A 20,246-nucleotide genomic window follows, 5' to 3' on the forward strand; every position below is an offset into this window, starting at 1 on the left:
GCTTGCATTTTTATTTATTTATTTATTTATTTATTTTTTTACAAATGTCATATTTCTAGTTCGGTGTTTAAGGATGTTTCTCCTTGTATTTAAATAGTCATACACAACACAAATGGGAAAATAAATTAAATCTTGAATGCAATATCTACCAAACCCTCTGTTCCCAGTACATACAATCGTCTTGATCCGTACACTTGGATCACTTGTGTTTTAAAGTCGCATATTGGCTAATTTCCGAGCGGACACTGAACGCAGCGACATTATCCACCGCAGCCGATTCAACAGTAAGTCGTCCGTTATCTAATTACAATTAAGAAGAATTAAAAGCTAAACCTGTAGGTGTTAATGTTAAATTTAACCTGGTTGTGTACTCACTTTTTTATTAAATCTTTTTGCCACCGCATATTAAATCCGTGCAGCAGTCTGGAGTGCTCGGTCCTCCCTCAGCTCATCATTTGTTACCGCTACGAGCTAGCTAACGTTGCCGGCGAGCTCATATCTGCTGCTCACTGGAATATTTTCTATTGTATCTGAAGTTATATGAACGTGTCTGCATTGCGAACATCAAGCCGAACTCAAGAGTAACTACACATCACTGAAATGGAGGAATTACAACAAGCATTTGTGCTTTACTATGGCTAGCATGGAGTGCTAATACCCCACTTCCGCATTGTCCGCCCTGTTCGTGTTGTAGCTTGTTACGTTGATGTGAACGCTGCACAATCGATCTTATCCTAATCCTATCAAATGTATTGATGGTGCCAGTGTATGTGTGTATATTTGATGAGTAAAAATTGCATTTGTATTAACTTTAAAGCGACAACACCCTCTTTCCTGTAGGAGAGAGAGAATCTCAGTGACCGAACTCCCTTTACAAATCTGGCAAAATTAGAATCGCCTTGCTGATAATCAAATGTAATCATGAGGAGGAGTAAAAGTTAATCATTTTTCCGACGTACTACCCTTTTGTTAAAAATTCGGCGTACAGTTAATCGCTGAGCAGCACTTACATTAATGTTCCCTCACAATTACCTCTATTGTCATTGCACCACGGAGCCCATTATGTTAGTCAGGAAAGGTGAAAATGTTATTCAAACAATATCTGCTTGGTGGATTGAGCCTACGCCGAATTGATTCATGGACTTTTAATAAAAAGATCATATGCGCAAGAAGGCATTTGCGTTTTTCATAGAAGCAACAGAGCAAGAAATTGACACAATTTTGGTTAGGTGGCATCAGGATTACTATAGCTGCTACTATCCCACTCAGTGTTCTTGATGCTTTGAAAGAATGAAGTAGACTTTGTGTTACTGAGACTATTCATCTCTTGATTTTGTTTTCCCTTCTAGCAACAATGAACGTCGCTCATGAAGTCGAATTGCTGGTGCAGGAGATTCACCGACTCGGCAGTAAAAGTGAGTTGATGCTGTGATTTATTATTGGAAAATGTTGTTATTCTTTAATCTTGAAGTACTTGCATGGCAAAACTGGCCATTTTTTGAGACCTGTTCATGACATGAATTCTGATGAACCGTAAACATGCAATCATGTGATGACCTAGCTCAAGGAAACATAAATAAACTACCAGATTACACTGTTTCAAGCCTGTCCACTGTACAGGCATTGAGCCGCTCTAACTGAGGGCTCAATTGTACCACAGTAGGATTGGTGCATTCAAGTTCTCAAAAATAGATATGATCATTCACTTCTTACTGATTTGAACACAGGTCTTTAGATCCTTTGAACTTGTATTTACTTCTAAAATATCTCTTACAAATGTCTAAGGAGGTCCCTCTATCCAACTGCCTTTTTCAGTTTCTCATGCAGTTATTGGACATTAATCAGTCTTTTTTTTTTAATGCATCTAGCTTTGGTGCTAATGTTGCATTTACAGTCATGAGGAATTTCCGACAACTACACTACTACAGCTGGCCAACCAATTGGATGCAAAATGACTGCAAGGCCACCTATTGTTGAAACAATTAATCGATTAATCAATTGGCTGATTGGCAGAAATGTATACTCTATTGTTTTGGGTGCAATATGTGGGAAGTGTTGGCGTTTCTGCTGCTAGCACGCGAGCTTTGGGCCGGGACTAGCCAGGGCTAGCTGGTTAGCATGCTAAAATCAGTAGATTTTCCTGCCACACAATACGTCACAACATCAAAAGCGTCATTTCTTCACCATCTGCTGAAAATTTTTGTTAATTCTCGAATGTACACAAGTAATTTTCTTCACAAATGTCAGGATACATACATTCTCCTTTTACATTTTCCGATCAAATGTTTTTTCCCATTTAAGAACAACTTGTCTTTGTTTTTGATATTGTTTCTGTGTTTCTCTTTATTTTATTTATTTATTTATTTATTTATTTATTTTTTCCATAACTTTCTGTGGTACTTTGTTTCCTGATGTTGCACTCTATTGCAATGTGGTTACACCTGCATGTATATGTGTACATATATATATGTATATGTGTATGTATGTATGTATGTACGTGTTTAAGTGGGTGTGTGTGTGATTGGGTGGGTGGGGCGTGGGGCGTGGGGGCTGTGGAAGTGGTAGAGCAGTGTGTTTTTGTGTCTGTTGTGTCTTATTGTAATGTATACTTTGTGTAATCTTTGTATCTGTGTTGGGACCCCCTCGAAAACGAGATGCTGCATCTCAAGGGGTTATCCTAAATAAATTGAGAAGGATGTCTTGCTTTTCTCAGTGATATATCACTGTTTAATAAATATTTTTAGATTCTGGATGGTTGGTTGGACAAAATAAACTTGAAGACATCATTGAGTCAAAAAAAAAAAAAAGATAGGCATCTACTGTATTTCAAGTATTGGAAACAACTTAATCAATCTGTGCTACTCTCTTTTTTTTTTTCAGATGCCGATGGTCAAATTACCGTGAAGTTTGGAGTCCTATTCAGTGACGACCGTTGCGCCAACATCTTCGAGGCGTTGGTGGGCACCCTGAGGGCAGCCAAGAAGAAGAAGATTGTCAACTACCAGGGCGAATTGCTTCTACAAGGCGTCCATGATAACGTCGAAGTTGTCCTGCTCCAAGAATGAGGCCAGAGCTGGGACCAGGCGGGCTTCGAGCAGCTGTGGGTCACACCAAGTCCTTCCAAATACTGAGCTTCTGTCACTGAGCTTCTATTTTCAGTTCTCTTCCTTCATGTACAACAAGGCTCAGTATTTGAATTCAAACATAACGACCAAAATGATTAGATCAAACAGTACACTTACGGACCCAGCAGGCACGTCTGCTTATGATTTCATTTGATTTCACTGTGTCAAGCAGAATCACAGAAGGTTATTTCAGAATATTTTAGGTTATCGGGCTGATTAACAGCCACATAACAAGGAAAAGTTCTGTCTTTCTCAGGCGCTGCTGTTCTATCAACCACGGGTCTGACATGTCATTTTGATACACTTGTAAGACTATAAACGCACAAATCAGGAATGTAATAATTTGTATAAAAAAATTCATTTTATTGTTGATTTCTGGAAAAAGTACAGTATAGGATTACTTTCACAACCAAATGCCTCTCTTGATGGTATCAGAGTCAGGATAAAAGATGCACAGAACAAGATACTGGCTGGATTTAGCAACTTTGACAGACTTCTTCTAAACATTTTTAATTGGAGCGCTCTGATCTTGACAGGTAGTAAGTAATGGATATTTGATTTTAAAGCTGCACTAGGAAAGTTCTCTCCTCAACAGCCTCACGTGGCATGTTAGCTTAAAATAATGTAATACGTTGAGTTTCTCACATTTAATCTAGTGCAGCTTTAAGACAACGGGTAGTGTGTGTCCACCAACAGTGTCACCAAATGGCAGTACCATTCATCGTTTACATGAGCCATTTATACTACCTCTTGTGGACTTTGTAAAGAGACATTATTAGACCAGTGCTTGTGGGAAAAGAAGAACAGTTACTTCGTAGAAACTTCAACAACAAGTGCATTTCGAGAAAGACTTTTGCACCGTTTTGTACTCATTGCAATCTGCTAGGGTCGTTTTTATTCCATCTTTTTATAAGTGGTCAATACTGAATTTTTTTTTCTGCTAAACCAACTCCAAAACTTGCCTTTTCGTAAGAAAAAGTTGATGAGAAAATGGCGAATGTATTTCTCGTGCAATTTTTATTAGTGTTTAATTACAGGGTGATTGGTGCCAAATGCAGAAGATGAATTTGCAAATGTTTCTCAGGACCAAAATCGACACAACCAAAATATGTTTAATAATTGTCCTGTGGCTTAAAGTAGGTGTCTTACTTGCGACACAAGATGTGCATTTATAGTTTTATTAGTTTGTAATTTTTTGTTTTTACCACTCATTGTTCTGTACTGTAGGATAAATGATACTTGCAGGTCAGGCACGACCACTTGGTTTCCCCACAACGAAAACTCATCACTTTTTTGTGTCTTTTTTTTTTTTCAAGGAAAGGTCCTTGGTTATTTAGCTTTGCTGACATATCAACAAGCACACCCAGCTATATATGGAGGCCAAGAGTGGTCAAAATTATCTTTATTAAATAATGATATGAATAAAATCTGACAAAATTACATAAATGAACATTGTTAAATAATTTTTCTTTAACTCAGATTGATACCATGAAATATTAGTTTGCTTTTATCATACATAACAGCAGAAATGCCATTTTTCCAAGTGACCATTTTATTTGAAAATGCTTTTCTTCATAACAAAGAATTTGCCATGACAGTTCCAGCTATGTGATTGGCTGTTAACTCATTCAGACCAAAGCTAACAGCCAATCACAAACCTTGTCTTTCCATCTTCGTCTTCTTGGTTGACAAAAACTTTGTCATGAAAAGTGGCATTGATAGGTCACAGGGGAAAGTAATTTTTGGAATAAAAAATTTGGGGGGGGGGGGGGAGGACAATCGAAAAAAATTTTGGCCACTTTGAGTCTCCGTAGTTTGGTAAGAAGCTGCCACTATTTAGATGTGAGAAGAAAGATTTGTCTTGGAAACACACTGAAGGACCAAAAATCTCCAGATCTTTGACTGAATGTAACATCTGTTGGCAGCTCATCTGTATAGTATCAAACTATTTCTACTTCACTCAATTTACATGCCTCACTTGCAAGTGTTATAAGACCATTTCACATTCACTGCTGTAATATCGACCTAGCTTAATCTTTTAGGTTTCAGGTATTGTCTACTAGACTTGAACTACGTGATTTTTTTTTTTTTTCCGAAACTGTATACGAAACCATTCACTTACTGTGTGATGTGCTCTGAACAGCCTTCGCGGCACAGATGGATTCAAATCAGGAAAACCGAATGAGCATAATCATATTTTAATTATGAATGAAACTGAAATGTAGCCTAGAAAAGATCAGACATGAGAAAGGAACCTGCTGCCTGCATCACTGTCATTTTGTATTATCCTGCTGTTGTTGCACTGGAGTGAGTTCAGATGGCGCCCTGAACATTAATGCAAACTGAGTACAAGTCAGCATTTAGCAAGAGGAGAAATTTATGATCAGAGCAGTGCCAATACCTCGAGCCATTTCTGAACTAGTGGGATGCCTGCATGATGTGTTCACGTGCGTCATTACTGTCTTTTTGTATTGGCAATAACACATTCCTAAACGAACAGAGGTGTCTGTTACTGTGGGATGAACTCCAAGGAATAAAAACTTTACACTTGAAGCCTTGAACCTGCTCTGCTGCGTGTTTTTTCTAATGACTCTTTATCTTGAAGTTGTAATACTGCTAAGACTTGTGTTGCTTGGTGTGTTGGATGTGGGCCAAATTGGGGAAGCTGCTGTTTTGCAAAATGTCTTGAGTAATGTTTTAAATAGGTTTTGAACAGTAATTGATAAGAGATCTCTAAATTGTAAGATTTACAAGTGGAGTTTGGTGCCCTGAACACCTCAGGGAAAAGTATTTTCTCTTGTCTTTTCATTTTTCACTCACTCACTCAATACCATTGATCGTTTACAGTAGATTTAGACACAACCTGCTAGTGCAGTTTTTCTGCGGCGCTTCAGTTACTTCACAGGGATTCCTGGGACTGTCAACACCCCGACTGATGAAATGTGTGCTGTCATTACTACTAAATAAGACACTGATGCCTCCCCACAGGTATGTGAGGCTGATTACTTCTTATCAACTTGTGCTGAGTCTACTGCTGCATTCAGGTGCAGTGGGAATATCTGTTAAAGCACCTTCAGGTTAAATTTATTTGGATTTCATGAAGTTTTATGGGTAACTTTATATATTGATCAACAGCAAGTCATTTTGTAGCGCTACATAAGTTGTAATATTAGTTTGTTCAGGCATAAAATCTCAGTCAATGAAGATCTTTCTCTTCTGATTAAAATGTATTACCCAAAACTACATAGTGCACCTTTAATGATTGATATATTAATGGTTCAAGCTGTACTTCATTGGAATGTTAACTATAATGACTAAAACACACACTTTACAGTGCATCTTTGCCTTTACAGTTTTATAAATGTTATAACAACGTAATCATATATCTATATTGAGATCTGATATTATTTATCATAAAATATTGAACCAGTTATATCTAAAGTGCAATAACCTACACAGGATCCAAGATGCTGTTTTTCCATATACACGTCTGACTCAAGCCACATTTGTTCCACATTTACAAAGTGCAAGAAGCCAAGCAGGACAACTTTTCCCAGCAGTTGTAAGTCTGTATTGGTTGAAGTTGAACTTGAGTGCGCAGAGAAGCATTGAAGCATCAGTATTACCCTTGAGGAAGGCCACAACCAAAAACTGTGTGGACGAAGTGCGCGTCAGGAAAAGACAGCTGAGGCCTGCAGAGTAGCCTACACAGCAAACACAACAGCCATCGATCATTAATGTGGATGTAATAACATTCAAATAAGTCTTGCATTGTGCCATTAATAGTCTCTGAGGCTGCATATGACCACGAGGGATCTTATTTTCATGGGTGATAATCCAATTTTCCCCAGAGGATCTCGTGGACTCCGAACTGTTTGAAGCTGGAAAGATGGCAGGGTCCGCCAAATACACAGTAAAACAGTATGAAATTGTGTTGTCCTTTAAGGTTCGTTTGTTTATTCAGTCATGAAAACTGAGAGAGTTTAGATCTCTCTCTTCTGGGTAAAAATTGCTTCCCCCCTAAACTACATAGGACACCTTTAATGTTTGAAATAGTAACACATCCATTTGAAGCAGTAAAATCCGAGCTTTCCCACAGAACGGGAACGCGGCATAACTCGCTGACGGCCAGTGCCGGGGGCGGGGTCCTGTGACGTCAGTGGGTGGAAGAAAACAGCGGAGCAGGAATCAAAACAAGAGACGGACACGCCTTCGATCTTAAAGGTTATAGCAGCTTATTCCTCCTAACTGGTGCTGTCAGAGCTGCACGAAACCTACCTGTCGGTGCACGAGGACAGCCAAACAACAACAACAACACAAAGAGAAAACACTGCAAACACACTGCAGACATGGAGTCCACAGAAATGTCACACAGCGTTGACAGCAGCCGCTGATAGAGGTCGAAAATAACACTGACATCCGAATCCTGTACAATGCCCAACCAGAAGAACAACAAGGGAAAGAAAAGCAAACGCACTAACAGTAGCGGAGATGAGCAGGAAAATGGAGCCTGTGCGGCCGCAACAGGAGGCGCGGCCGCGGCGGCTGCACCCAGAAACGAGCGCTCGAGTGGTAAGAGAGAGGAAACGGACGCAGATGTAGAAGTTTGGTGATGCTGCCTTTCCTGCCTGGGGAAGCTCTTGTCTGTCTTGTCTGTGCGACTGTGACTTACATGCACTTCGACGTTGCAAACTGGCACCGTCCCCCTCCACTTCGTTCCCACTGCCGTACCAAACTTCTATTTGAAAACGTGTCAATTTAAGGGTTCTTTCGTTATCGGGAAACAGAGGCTATAATGGTCGATCACGACTCGAGGCCTTGTATGAATAGAGTGGGTTTGTTTTGGCCGTGGGTGTACTTGTGAACCAGCAATCAGCATGTCCTCACCTAGACTGGAACCTCTGGTTGTGTCATTGCTTTACACGGATTTTTGAAAGGCCACTGTGGTTTGTTTTGGTGCAAGAACAGTAAGGAAAAAGTTCAAATATTGCTGAAACAGGTGTTGCTTGGTGTGTCGGATGTTAGCCGAATTGTAGCACAGGTAGCGTGTTATCGTAAACAGCCTTTAGTCTTGGTTGTAACACGTTTGAGTTGTGCACGATAAGCAAGAAATCTTTAAATTGCAGGATTTATGAATGGATGCTGGCGCCACGATATCCTCTGGGGGGAAAGGGATTATAACCCATGAAAATAAGATCCCTCGTGGTCATATGCAGCCTCAGAGACTATTAATGGCACAATGCAAGACTTATTTGAATGTTATTACATCCACATTAATGATCGATGGCTGTTGTGTTTGCTGTGTAGGCTACTCTGCAGGCCTCAGCTGTCTTTTCCTGACGCGCACTTCGTTCACACAGTTTTCGGTTGTGGCCTTCCTCAAGGGTAATACTGACGCTTCACCGCTTGTCTGCGCACTCAAGTTCAACTTCAACCAATACAGACTTACAACTGCTGGGAAAAGTTGTCCTGCTTGGCTTCTCGCACTTTGTAAATGTGGAACAAATGTGGCTTGAGTCAGACGTGTATATGGAAAAACAGCATCTCAGATCCTGTGTAGGTTATTGCACTTTAGATATAACTGGTTCAATATTTTATGATAAATAATATCAGATTGCAATATAGACATATTATTACGTTGTTATAACATTTATAAAACTGTAAAGGCAAAGATGCACTGTAAAGTGTGTGTTTTAGTCATTATAGTTAACATTCCAATGAAGTACAGCTTGAACCATTAATATATCAATCATTAAAGGTGCACTATGCAGTTGTGGGTAATACATTTTAATCAGAACCGAAAGATCTTCATTGACTGAGATGTTCTGCCTGAACAAACTAAATAAACAAACTATTTTCTCTTTCATGGCTGAATAAACTGAATAAACAAACTGACCTTAAAGGACAGCACAGTTTCATACTGTTTTACTTTGTTTATATGTGGCGGACCCTGCCACCTTTCTAGCTTCAAACAGAGTTCTGGGGACCTTATCTTCCTCTGGGAGCAGCTTTTTCAGTTATGGATAAAATAAATATGTCTGAGTTTTTATTATTACCTAATTAATATTGTAAATATTTGAATTTCTTCTACATACCGCCCCTTTAAGTTAAACAAAAGAAAACTTATCGGCAACTGTTTTTGTTATTTATCAATAAAGTATCTGTTCAAGCATTTTTTCCAGCCTCTCAAACATGTTAATATGATAAATATATGTTAAATTATGTTAGATATGCTACCCTGTCTTGTCTTAAATGATAGTAAACCAAATTATCTTTGAGTTTGGTACCCTTGGTTGGACAATAAAATGTATTTAAATAGGACACATTATATTGACTAGAAATTAATTGATTAATCAATAATACACAATAAATCTGCAGTTGCAACCCTACAGAAAATTTAAATATATATGTATGTGTATATATATATAAAATTAATGTATATTTTGGTATGAATGAATGGTAGATTCATAGTTAAAGCTGCAATATGTAAGAATTTTAGTTTAAAACGTTCAAAAATTAAGTAAAAGTTTCACCAGAATGTGAAGAAATAACAGTTTTGACATTCTGTCAAAGACGTGTCTGTATTGTGTTGTAGAGTCACCTACTGAAGTTAGCATGCTAACCGGCTAGCCCCAGGCATGAAAACCTCTTTCTCCCAGCGGTTTAAAGTACCTGTGTTAGCTGTGTGAACACCAACTCTGCTGCTAGCTGCTAGGCTAACAGCGCTAACAAGCTAACGGTAGCTGCAGTCACAAACACAATACAGTTAGCAGCAGTTAGCTACTCTGGTGATATGCTACTGCTTTTTGTCTAGAGTATGAGCTCAAAATAGCTCACTGAGCTAAAAGCTAACAGTAGCTACAGTCACAAACAGAATACAGTTAGCAGCAGTTAGCTACTCATGTGATATGCTGCCGCTGTGTGTTTGGAGTATATATTCAATAAAGTTAACCAAGCTCAATATAGCTAACTAAGCTAACAGTAGCTACAGTCATAAGAATACAGTTAGCAGCAGTTAGCTACTCTGGTGATATGCTGCTGCTGTTTGTTTGGAGTATAAGGTCAATATAACTAAATGAGCTAACAAGCTAACAGTAGATACAGTCACAAACAGAGTACAGTTAGCAACAGTTAGCTACTCAGGTGATATGCTTCCCCTATTTGTTTGTGGTATGAGTTCAACAGATGGCCAATTCTCACATATTTCTGTGTCGACTCAGTGCAGCACTTATCCAATAAAATGATGCATAGAGCTAAAAATGAATGGGAAACTATATTTTCTCCTGTGTGGTGACTTTAGAGAGAGAGAAAAAATAACTGACAGTACCGGAAAAGAAAGGAGGAAGCTGCCCCCCCCCCACAAACACCCACACTGTATTATCATGAGCTACTTCTTGTTGAGACTGTGTGCCCACATTTGCTTGATTCACATCCAGACTTGACGATTGGCAGCGCTTGAATAGAGAGCTGCTCACAGGCTTCGGTGGCCTAGTTGAATTTCATAAATCGATGGCGAGGAGGCAGCGAGGACACAGGAATCCCTCTGTTAACATTTTTTTTGTCTCACATTGAGTCGATGATGACGAGGATCTTGCAAAATATAACTTGGGGTGGTTTCTTCGTTTTCAAGTGAAATCTGTGCTGTTAAGAGATGAAGCTTGTAGAAGAAGAAGAAGAAATTTGTTTGTTGATTTACAATTATTATTATTTATTTATTATTGTGATTCACATACTATTTACTCAATCACTCAACAAATTGTTTTATCTACAAAATAAATAAAGGTAAAAAAAAAAAAAAAAGAATCCCAATCCCAGTCCAAACGTATCTATATCCAAGATTTTAGCAGTTTATCATAATTTAAAACAACAAATAGCAGAAAATTCTCACTTTTGAGAGCCTGGAATCATCAGATGTTTGTATTTTTGCTAGGAAAATTATTTGAAAAGATTATTCCATCGTCAAGGTAGTTGTTGATTAATTCTCAGTGACATTTCAGCTTCAAATCATTTCTCAAATTAAGTGAAAAATGCCAAATTTTTAGTGGTTTACTTCCTTGATTTATGTTAGTGTAAATAGAAAACATTTAGGTTTTCAGACTGTTTCTCTGACAAAACAAGACACAAAAAAACACACTGATGGTTCCAGCTTCTTAAACGAGCGTCCTTTGTTTGCACTTTTATGTATTATCTGATATTTCATAGACGACACAATTTGTCAATTAACCAGAAAATAATAGACAGATGAGTCAATAATTATCATTAGTCGCACCCTGAAGTTAAATATCTTTGTTTGTCTGACTGTTGCTGTGAGAAGAAGCCATTTGAAGGTGCTATGTTATAGACAAAATCAGTCAAACCTCACATGTGAATGATGTGAATAAATCAGACTTTTGTGGGAAATTGTGATGAGAAAATAAAAATGAATCTTCTCTCCCCTCCTCTTGTCTTTACTGGTTCAGAGGGCCAGTGTGCGACCCCTCTCGGCTGCAGCCTGGCCCGTCCCATCGACCTGGAGAAGGACGACTACCAGCGGGTGCTCTGTAACAACGAGCTCTGCCCTTATGGCAACTGGATGCACCTGCAGTGTTTCTATGAGTGGGAGAGCTCCATCCTCGTCCAGTTCAACTGCATTGGACGAGCGCGGTCCTGGAACGAGAAGCAGTGCCGGCAGAACATGTGGACCAAGAAGGGCTACGACCTGGCCTTCAGGTTCTGCTCCTGCCGATGCGGCCAGGGCCATCTAAAGAAAGACACCGACTGGTATCAGGTGAAACGGATGCAGGACGAGCGCAAGAAGAAGCCGCCTGAGAGGAGCACGGGCAGGAACGGGTCCGGTGGAGGGGCTGTGGGGGCCGGGGACGGGCTTTGTGAGGAGCCCAAGAAAAGCAAGCTACCAGGAGGAGCAGTAGGAGGTAAACTATCCCACAGAGCCTCTAGTCAGGAGTTACCTCGGAGACAATCAATGGACCGTCAGAACTCTTCAGAGAGAGGAGCAGCAGGAGGAGGACTTGCTGCAGGAGGACCCTTTGGTCTGGGGCCCCCTCTGAAGTCTCCTTGTGACTCTCCTGGACAGTCTCCTCCAACTGGTTTCCCTTTCTCCCCCACCGCTGCCCTCGGACCAGGAGGCGGAGGAGCAGGACTACGAGGTTCCCGTCCGCTTGGAGAGTTCCTCAAATCAGCCGTCCACATGGACCCGCAGAGGAAACACCTCCTGATCGGGGGAGCTCTGGGTCGGGGCGGCGGCTGCTCGATGGGAGCCCCCGGCGGCGGAGCTCACCTCGACTCCGGGTCTGTTCTCCCTCTGCCGCTGTCCTTCGCCCTCCCGCTCCACCACCGGCTCACCTCCGGCAGCGTGGGCGACGGCACCCACACTCACCCAGTGCAGTTCCTGAGGAGGCTGGACCTCTCGGAGCTCCTCACCCACGTACCTCGACACAAACTCAACACCTACCACGTCCGCATGGAGGACGACGCCCAGGCAGGCCAGGGAGAAGAGCTGCGCAGGTACACTGTAAAACACTTCAACCTGAACTTAAAGGTCCCTGCTCATTTTCTCAGTTCATATTTTTATTTAGGATCTCTGTGAGAAAATATTTATATGTTTTCAAGCTCCTCTTTTTTTGTTGTTCTATTATTTGTTTTATTATTTTCTTGTTATTTGTTACTTGACAGAAGTGAAATTGCACCTAGACATGCCTTATATCTTACCTTTAAGTTGAATAATTAGTTTAAAGGCATCTCAGAGGGGAGTTTTTCAATATGTTAAACTGAGAATGAGAGAATAAGTTTTACGGGCTAAAGATGCAAGTTGTATCAACAACTTCGTCGTCAAACATGAGAGACAGATTTGCTTTGAGTGACATCGTCTCAGTTTGAGCGTCCGTGTCGACCTTGAAAGAAAGAAACTGTGAATACTGCCGTTGGAGTCGATCTTGTTCAAAAGTTGGTCTGAAACGATGTGAGACAGCAGGTTTCCATCAAATCTATTCTTCTCACACTCCCAAACAGTGGAGGTCTCTGGAGAGTTGCAACACTCACACAATGCATGCTGGGAAGGCTGGTAGTACCATCATCATGTTTCTGTCACACTCTCAGCAGTGCATTCATTCAAACGCACAGTGAAAAGACAAGTCTTTTTATTTAGTGTCTTTCAAGTTGGAATTAAATGTGTTTTATGATGATAAAATGTTTGACGCCTCTGTCGGCATCCTTTCCATCATGTTGTCAGATCGTTGTTGAGAATAACAATCTGAGCCCTTCACTGGCACAAAGAAGCACTTTTAGCTGACATACTTAAGGATTACTTTCCAACCATATAAGGCCCAAGTTTAAAAAAAAACAAACATTCATTCCCCTTTAATAATGGTGTTTCATCCATATTGTGTCCTATAGGTTTATTCTGTCAGCTCTTAGTGCGAGCCAGAGGAACGTGGTCAACTGTGCGCTGTGCCACCGAGCGCTGCCCGTGTTCGAACAGTTTCCTTTGGTGGACGGGACTTTGTTTCTCAGCCCTTCACGCCACGACGAGATTGAGTACGACGTCCCCTGCCACCTCCAAGGTCAGACCGGGTTTGAAGATCATGGCATGAGAAGTGAGATTGTTTTACACAACTTGACGTAGCTTAAAAAAATTCAAACATTTTGTACATTTAATTCAATTGATATTATCATTAAACGACACATGATTGTATTATGAAACGATGGTTTAATCCTTTTATGTTACTCGCAAAAAACGGATAAATCTCCAGGAAATCAGCTGCCAGGATTGCTTCTAATCACTAAAAACATGACATATTTATTGGTGCAATTATTTAGCTCAATCATTTATTCACTTCCTGTTTAAAATGTTCAAATTGTGTCTGTTTACTTTCTGTATAGACAAATTATGACTGGTTAATCCATTAGTGAGCCCGCACTGTGACATAAAAGGCTTTCTGCTGGCTTCTGCACCGTCCAACATGAATGTGAATGAGCACAGCGGCTGCATGGGGCTTCTTTGATGTGCTGACCCACAAGCTTTGATATGTATAGTCCTTGATATGCATCAGAGCGAAAGGATTATTGGTTCCAGTGTTCAGGCTTTCTGCGTCAGGCAGAATATAAATGCTGAGGAAAGAGAAATGGCGAAACCACGCTCCGAGCAAAGTTTGTTTAAAATGGGTTTTGTTCTTTGTTCAGTGGTCATTTACAGTCGAGACTTTTTCCCTTAAGAGGACTGGAGCTTGATTTTGTCTCGATGGGAATGGAAGTGAATGTGTGTTTGCTTTACCGAGCAAGTTCACTGAAAACACACCAGAACACTCAAACTCTCTTGTGACCAGTTTTGGGCCCTGTGAGTGGCTCTGAATTTGTTGTATTTCCACCATAACTTCAGTTTTAAGAGGTTTAAAGCTCTGCCTGGCTAGCGTAGATTAAAAAACCTGGCTTGCAACCGTTTTCCGAGCATTTTTAAGACACAGGGTCTTTAACACGGAGGCTGTGCAGAGCTGGGAAAGTCTAATTCTAGTACTTGCCAAGAAACCACATCAGTTACAGGCATCACTGTAACAATCAGTCATAGTCAACTTTTATTTGCAGATAACGCTGATAAAGAGCAAATGAAGTAATCAGCAGTTTGTTATTTTAGCTTAAAGACAAGCTGACTTGTCATTTAGTAAATGTAATGCCTAATTACACATTTTGATTTGTAACAGGCAGGTTAATGCACCTCTACGCCATCTGTGTGGACTGTTTAGAAGGCGTCCACAAGATCGTCTGCATCAAGTGCAAGTCACGCTGGGACGGGAGCTGGCATCAACTGGGCACCATGTACACCTACGATATACTGGCTGCTTCACCGTGTTGCCAGGTAGGAACCCTGATTAACAATGAAACAAATGACTGACTGAGAGGGGCCGATCGTGTTGACGAACCAGCAGAGAAATATCACCCAAAACTACAGTTACCCCTCAGCTTAACGGAGTGTGTTAGTGTCTTTCAGCTCATTGTTTTGGTTTTCTGGCCGGACACATTGTTTGTATTCAGTGTGACTTTCTTATCCACCTATTTCCACCCACAGCAGGCATCTGTTTTCAGTGAAAGGAAAGCTCTCATAAACCTGCTGTGACAGGCTGTCCACACTGGATGCTTGTGTAGTGCGTGGCTACAGTGTTGCTGCTGCAGCGCAGCTCCTGCCTGCCATCTGTTTACATGGAGTTTGCCTTCGATAGTCATCAATAAATATTATGAGGCGATTTTAATTTACCCCTGCTGAAAGAGCGAGAAAGCGGGAGGGGGACGAGAGGGAGCGAGGAAAAGAAAAAGAGAGTGCACAGGAAAAAAACTGCTCCTCACTTGTTGTGTGTATTCTCTTCATGTCTGTGACCTATTCTACAGAAACAGACATTTTTGGCCAGTGTGAAAGGGGTATGAGTGATTACATGCAGCTTCCTCTGGAGCCACAAAAGGCTTTATACTAGTTTTTCACATAGGCAGTAGCACTCTGACCTGTAAACACAGTTTAAAATGGGTGGAGTTACTCTTTAACTTCCATGTATGTTATAATTGACCTGTGTGTGTGTCCTCAGGCTCGTCTCAACTGTAAACACTGCGGGAAGCCGGTGGTAGACGTTCGAGTCGGGATGCAGTATTTCTCCGAGTACAGCAACGTCCAGCAGTGCCCTCACTGCGGCAACCTGGACTATCACTTTGTTAAACCTTTCTCCTCCTACAAAGTACTCGAGGCATATTGACAAATGCTGTTCATGCATGCTAGTTAAGCTGCTTTTGTTTCATTTTTTTCTAACACAATCTAGGAAAGATTTTTATTTTTTTGGGCCTTAAGGTGGTTTTATGTTTTTAAGTTCTCTCTTTTTTTAAAATTTCTTTTTTTATGTATAGGAAAAGATTGACTTTAGTTTAAAAATAAAAGCTCCGGGACAGTATCTCTGCTGTTTAAAGAGAAAGGTGTTGATAAAGTGTGGAACTGACGCTCGAGTCAAACGAACACATTTATCTGTGACAAGTGAATGTATCTGTACGCCAAATTTGCTTTTATTTTTATTTTTTACAGACGACATAAAGATGAATCTTGAATAAAGCAGAGAAAGATATGCAGTGTTGTTGGGTTTGATATTTTCATCTCATCCCATCTCACTTTCTTACAGCATTGATGACAACAATGACATTCTTAAAAACACCTGGGGTTCACCTATGGCTTACGTAGCTGGCCAGTTATGTAGCTGATGATTGGTTATGATACTCACCAGTACAGATGCATGAGAAATGAATACAGTTGAAGTCCTATTCATCCGCTCAGCACATACACAAGACCTTTTTAGTACCAGTGACATGGCTCACAAAGATGAAACTGTCCACGGACTAATCTCTAATGGCTGTTTTGTTTGATGTGTCATTATAACACACCTGAGCTTTCTTAAAAACCAAAACAGCACTCTACAAGTTAGGAATTAAAACCCGTCTGTGAAGTTTTTTTTTATGTGAAAATGTTTTATTTCCATCAGTTCACTGCTGTATAGACTCTTCTGTTGTGTCCGTCTTGTTTTCAGTTTTGTTCCGAGAGGTTTCCGAACTGGACTCGGCTGACAGCTCAGCTGCAGCCTTGTTCTTTTGTGACAGTTCTTTTGCTGAAGGCGGTCGCAGGATGCACATGGCTGCCTGACCGTCACGTATGACTTTCGGTTTGGAAACAAATCCTACCATCATCCCCATTTGTAGCACCATCTGGTCCAGAGATGCGTCCTATGGGAAACGTTAAAAAAACACAACAAATCTTTGAGATATGACGGAAAGATGTATTTTGACCATGAATCCCTTATTGACTGTCATGTCCCTACTGTCCTTGTCAAAAACAAGTGAGCTCTTCCTCACCAGGTCGACTGCAGGTGCCCCTCGTCCCGATCGCAGAGTAATTCTAACATGGTGCTTCTTCTCCAGCCAGCTCTCCACTTGTTTCAGCTTGGTAGTGAGGTCATGAGCTGCGATGCCAGATGAAAAGGTGAGCTCTTTCACTTGCACAGGGGCTGCAGAGAGAATTAAGACAGTTTATTATCATAAACGGTAAGACGGCAACTATGTCTGACTCCAGGTTGAGAACCACTGTATTAAACTAAGTTCTGATATGGGTCTCTGCAAAGACACCACATACCTGCTTTTGCTTTCTGCTTCTCCCTTAATCTCAGCTGCTCTTCATGGATCTGTTTGCCGCTCATCAGCCGGTAGACGGGAGGATCTTTGTTTTGACTGAGCAGCACCAACTTGAGCCCCTTGTCATCCATGATTCTGATCACATCTGCACGGTGCATTGTGCCCAAGTTCTCTCCCGCTTCACTTATCACCTGTATATGCTGCTGCGGGATCTTGCGGCCGACGGCGTTGACTGTTTTGTGAGCATGGGAATTCTTTATTTTCTTCGGTGCAGGAGTCTGTTCTATGTCTTCCACAGTGGTGGAGAACGGAGACCATCTCCAGGAGGAAGCAATGAGGTTAGATCTTTCACTGCATATGGTAAATCTTGATGCTGGGGTCCAGTAGCCAGAGCCGCCACCACACGCAGCTCTCACTGTTCGGCTTAGCATCCATCTCAGACAACCTGCAGACATGTCCTATATGAGAAGAGAAGGGACAAATGGGCTGCTAGATGTGATTTAGAGTAGGCAATCGTTTTATATTTTATATTTTCATGATCTGCGAGCATTTCCTAAAGATACCTCGTGAAACTAACAGCTGAGTGTAGATAACGGCACATATTTCCATACAAGGCCTTGTACACGACTCTGTTTCTGCCAGATGCTTACCATCAATGTATGAGTGTCTGTGTGTAATGGGGTAGGTTTAAATCTGATATAATCAGTTTGACACAAACATACATAAGTTGTCTTTATTTCCTCATGCTTTCTCTTGCCTCTGTAGGTCAGGCGAGTATTGTCTTTTAAGCCCATGTGGGCTGGGCACCTTTGGGTTCATGACACTTGAAAATAAAACAAATATATATTCAATGGATGTTCAGATCAATTTAATCTCTGGACCATTAGCATCATCCTGTTTGAAACGTATAAACACAATGCATAAATAGCCCGTTCATACAGATGTGAAATCATTTTCTAGTTTCTTGAACACCCCCACCTGGCCAGCCCCCATTAAAAAGATTTGCCAATTAAAGTTTGCCTTACTCTTCTGTTACTGAACACACCCCACACATCACAAATAAAGACATTTCCCAAACCTTCATGGTCTAATGTGATATTCGGCTTACACCACACTCACTTCATTACTTCCTTTTGGAAGTTTTACGCGTATTTGCTTGTCGGTGATGTTTCTCCACGTCATGCTGACAAGCGTCTGCAGTTAAAGCATTCGCTCTGGACGCGGTCGTGACTATTAAAGGCTTCGTAAACGCTCATATTTAATCGAAATTTCACATGTGACATTACGCCGAACTGACCAGGAACCCCTTATAAATCGGAAAAACAACATTGCAGTGCCAGCATCGTGTTGAACTGGGTGTGGAATTGACATGTCAACATTAAAATGTATGATTTCAGAGGCGAGTCTGGAGTTGACCGAGAGAGCTGTTTACAGTCATCCAGGCTGAGTTAATTGTTAGCTTCACGTTCTGGAAACAATGTCATTTGAGTTAATAAACCATCAGGCTCATTGGCATTTCGTACAAGTTGTCCTGCACGTCTCAACTTGTTTAAAGACACTGAGTCCTTGTGTTAAAAGCACGAACACATGCACACAAGGTCAAATTAGAGCTTTTCAACGCTAATCCCCCAAACGTGTCTTCTGTTTCTGTGTTGTTTACTCACTGTGATTCAATGTCGTTTATTCATGCTTTCTGTCTGTTTCAGGGTCTGCAGGGTGACTGTTGGGTCTTCTTCCGTCATGCACTTCTTCATGTAATTTGAGCGAGAACAGATGCAACCGAAACACGGTGCTGCCCCCTTCAGGACGGCGCGGGACACGACTTTAACACATTAAAGGAAAAGTTCACCCCAAAAAAGAAAATTCAGTCATTATCTACTCATGAAGATGGAAAGTGGGGTGAAGTTTTTGTCGTAAAAAACATGTCTGGATTTTTCAGTATTCTCTTAAACAACTGAAGTAGATGGGAACTTGTTTTAAAATGTGAAAAAACAACTTTAAAAAGGCATAAACTGGTTCCATAAAGCTCATAGTGTCATCCAAGTATCTGAAAGCGAGAGATCTTTAATTGATTTGATTTTTTAAGCTCACTTCTCAAAATCAAACCTTTTTCTTTCAATATGAAGATAATTGAGACATGAGAGTGGCATGGTTCAATGCTATTTCCTTGTTGTCAGTTACAAAGAAACATTATCTTGTTGTTTCATGATTAATTTATTAAAGCAAGAATTTAAATGATTAAATGTTAGTTGTTTTCTGCAGTAAATGAAACATTTGAGCAGAGCAGAGATGTTATCTCCATCTCTCAGTCTCCTGGAATAGACTGGTTTGTGGCGTGTGAAAGGAACACAGTGAGCCATGCAAAAAACAATCCCACAGGTAATGGAAAATGTAACCAGCACATATTCATGTCACGTTTCTCTCTTTACATAGTTCAACAGCTAGATATCATCAGTTGGGTCTACCAGATCCTTTCAAACATACATTTAAAATTTCTCTTTACAATAAAAAATATTATAAAGGAAGTAGTTAGCAGACATGATCTTTGTCTGAAAAAGTTTAGGTATTCTTGAGGACAGTTTTGTAAAAGTTATCCTCATCCCAAACCTCTGAATTATTTGGCCTTCACCAGTTGTACAGAGTACCAAAGAGTTGAGTATTACAGTAAAGATATCATGTTAAATATTACTTTAGTAAAAGTCATCCATACTTATAGTACTTGAGTAAAAGTATTTAAATATCTCTATATTAAATGTATTTAAGTATCAAAAATACAAGTAATGTGCATTATACATATATTTACATGTAAATATACACTGTATATTATGGGTGACTGATTTTTTTTGATAACTTTTTTATTGGTTTTTAAAGAATAATCAGTTTAAGCAATAATTGTACTTGTAGGTTGCCTAATACGTTATATAAAACATATATTCCCACATGGATACAAAAACAAACAAACAAATGACAAACAAA

The 20,246-nt window shown here is 40.4% G+C and overlaps 3 protein-coding genes across 5 annotated transcripts; 2 read left to right on the forward strand and 1 right to left on the reverse strand.

Moving 5' to 3' along the window:
* The first annotated feature begins 233 nt into the window (after nt 1-233).
* On the forward strand, nt 234-5,686 carry abracl (ABRA C-terminal like). The gene is made up of 3 exons (XM_084377567.1): nt 234-284; nt 1,350-1,415; nt 2,881-5,686. Exons 2-3 carry the CDS (start codon nt 1,355-1,357, stop codon nt 3,063-3,065), a joined length of 246 nt encoding a protein of 81 aa, XP_084233693.1. The 5' UTR covers nt 234-284; nt 1,350-1,354; the 3' UTR covers nt 3,066-5,686.
* A 1,615-nt stretch (nt 5,687-7,301) lies between these two features.
* Nucleotides 7,302-16,216, forward strand: heca (hdc homolog, cell cycle regulator). 2 transcript variants are annotated; one of them, XM_084378178.1, is made up of 5 exons: nt 7,302-7,697; nt 11,585-12,629; nt 13,518-13,717; nt 14,819-14,973; nt 15,692-16,216. In XM_084378178.1, exons 1-5 carry the CDS (start codon nt 7,559-7,561, stop codon nt 15,854-15,856), a joined length of 1,704 nt encoding a protein of 567 aa, XP_084234304.1. In that variant the 5' UTR covers nt 7,302-7,558; the 3' UTR covers nt 15,857-16,216. The 2 variants fall into 2 exon arrangements, with proteins under 2 accessions (XP_084234304.1, XP_084234305.1); XM_084378179.1 differs by having other exon boundaries at nt 13,518-13,684.
* Nucleotides 16,134-19,040, reverse strand: mtif3 (mitochondrial translational initiation factor 3). Of its 2 annotated transcripts, none has more exons than XM_084378180.1 (4): nt 18,935-19,040; nt 17,272-17,728; nt 16,995-17,146; nt 16,134-16,865 (listed from the first exon to the last, which is right to left on the reverse strand). In XM_084378180.1, exons 2-4 carry the CDS (start codon nt 17,723-17,725, stop codon nt 16,629-16,631), a joined length of 843 nt encoding a protein of 280 aa, XP_084234306.1. In that variant the 5' UTR covers nt 17,726-17,728; nt 18,935-19,040; the 3' UTR covers nt 16,134-16,628. The 2 variants fall into 2 exon arrangements, with proteins under 2 accessions (XP_084234306.1, XP_084234307.1); XM_084378181.1 differs by having other exon boundaries at nt 17,272-17,756; nt 18,935-19,032.
* Between the last annotated feature and the right edge of the window lie 1,206 nt (nt 19,041-20,246).

The sequence above is a fragment of the Pagrus pagrus genome (genome assembly GCF_965226575.1).
Source record: "Pagrus pagrus genome assembly, chromosome: 16".
NCBI lineage: Eukaryota > Metazoa > Chordata > Actinopteri > Spariformes > Sparidae > Pagrus > Pagrus pagrus.

Coding starts and splice junctions, on each gene's coding strand:
- abracl (XM_084377567.1), top strand. CDS start 1,355: ATGAACGTCGCTCATGAAGTCGAATTGCTGGTGCAGGAGATTCACCGA. Junction 1,416..2,880: donor TCACCGACTCGGCAGTAAAA/GTGAGTTGATGC, acceptor TTTTTTTTTCAG/ATGCCGATGGTCAAATTACC.
- mtif3 (XM_084378180.1), bottom strand. CDS start 17,725: ATGTCTGCAGGTTGTCTGAGATGGATGCTAAGCCGAACAGTGAGAGCT. Junction 17,147..17,271: donor GAAGCAGAAAGCAAAAGCAG/GTATGTGGTGTC, acceptor TTCTCTCTGCAG/CCCCTGTGCAAGTGAAAGAG. Junction 16,866..16,994: donor GGGCACCTGCAGTCGACCTG/GTGAGGAAGAGC, acceptor CGTTTCCCATAG/GACGCATCTCTGGACCAGAT.
- heca (XM_084378178.1), top strand. CDS start 7,559: ATGCCCAACCAGAAGAACAACAAGGGAAAGAAAAGCAAACGCACTAAC. Junction 7,698..11,584: donor CAGAAACGAGCGCTCGAGTG/GTAAGAGAGAGG, acceptor TTACTGGTTCAG/AGGGCCAGTGTGCGACCCCT. Junction 13,718..14,818: donor TGAAGATCATGGCATGAGAA/GTGAGATTGTTT, acceptor GATTTGTAACAG/GCAGGTTAATGCACCTCTAC.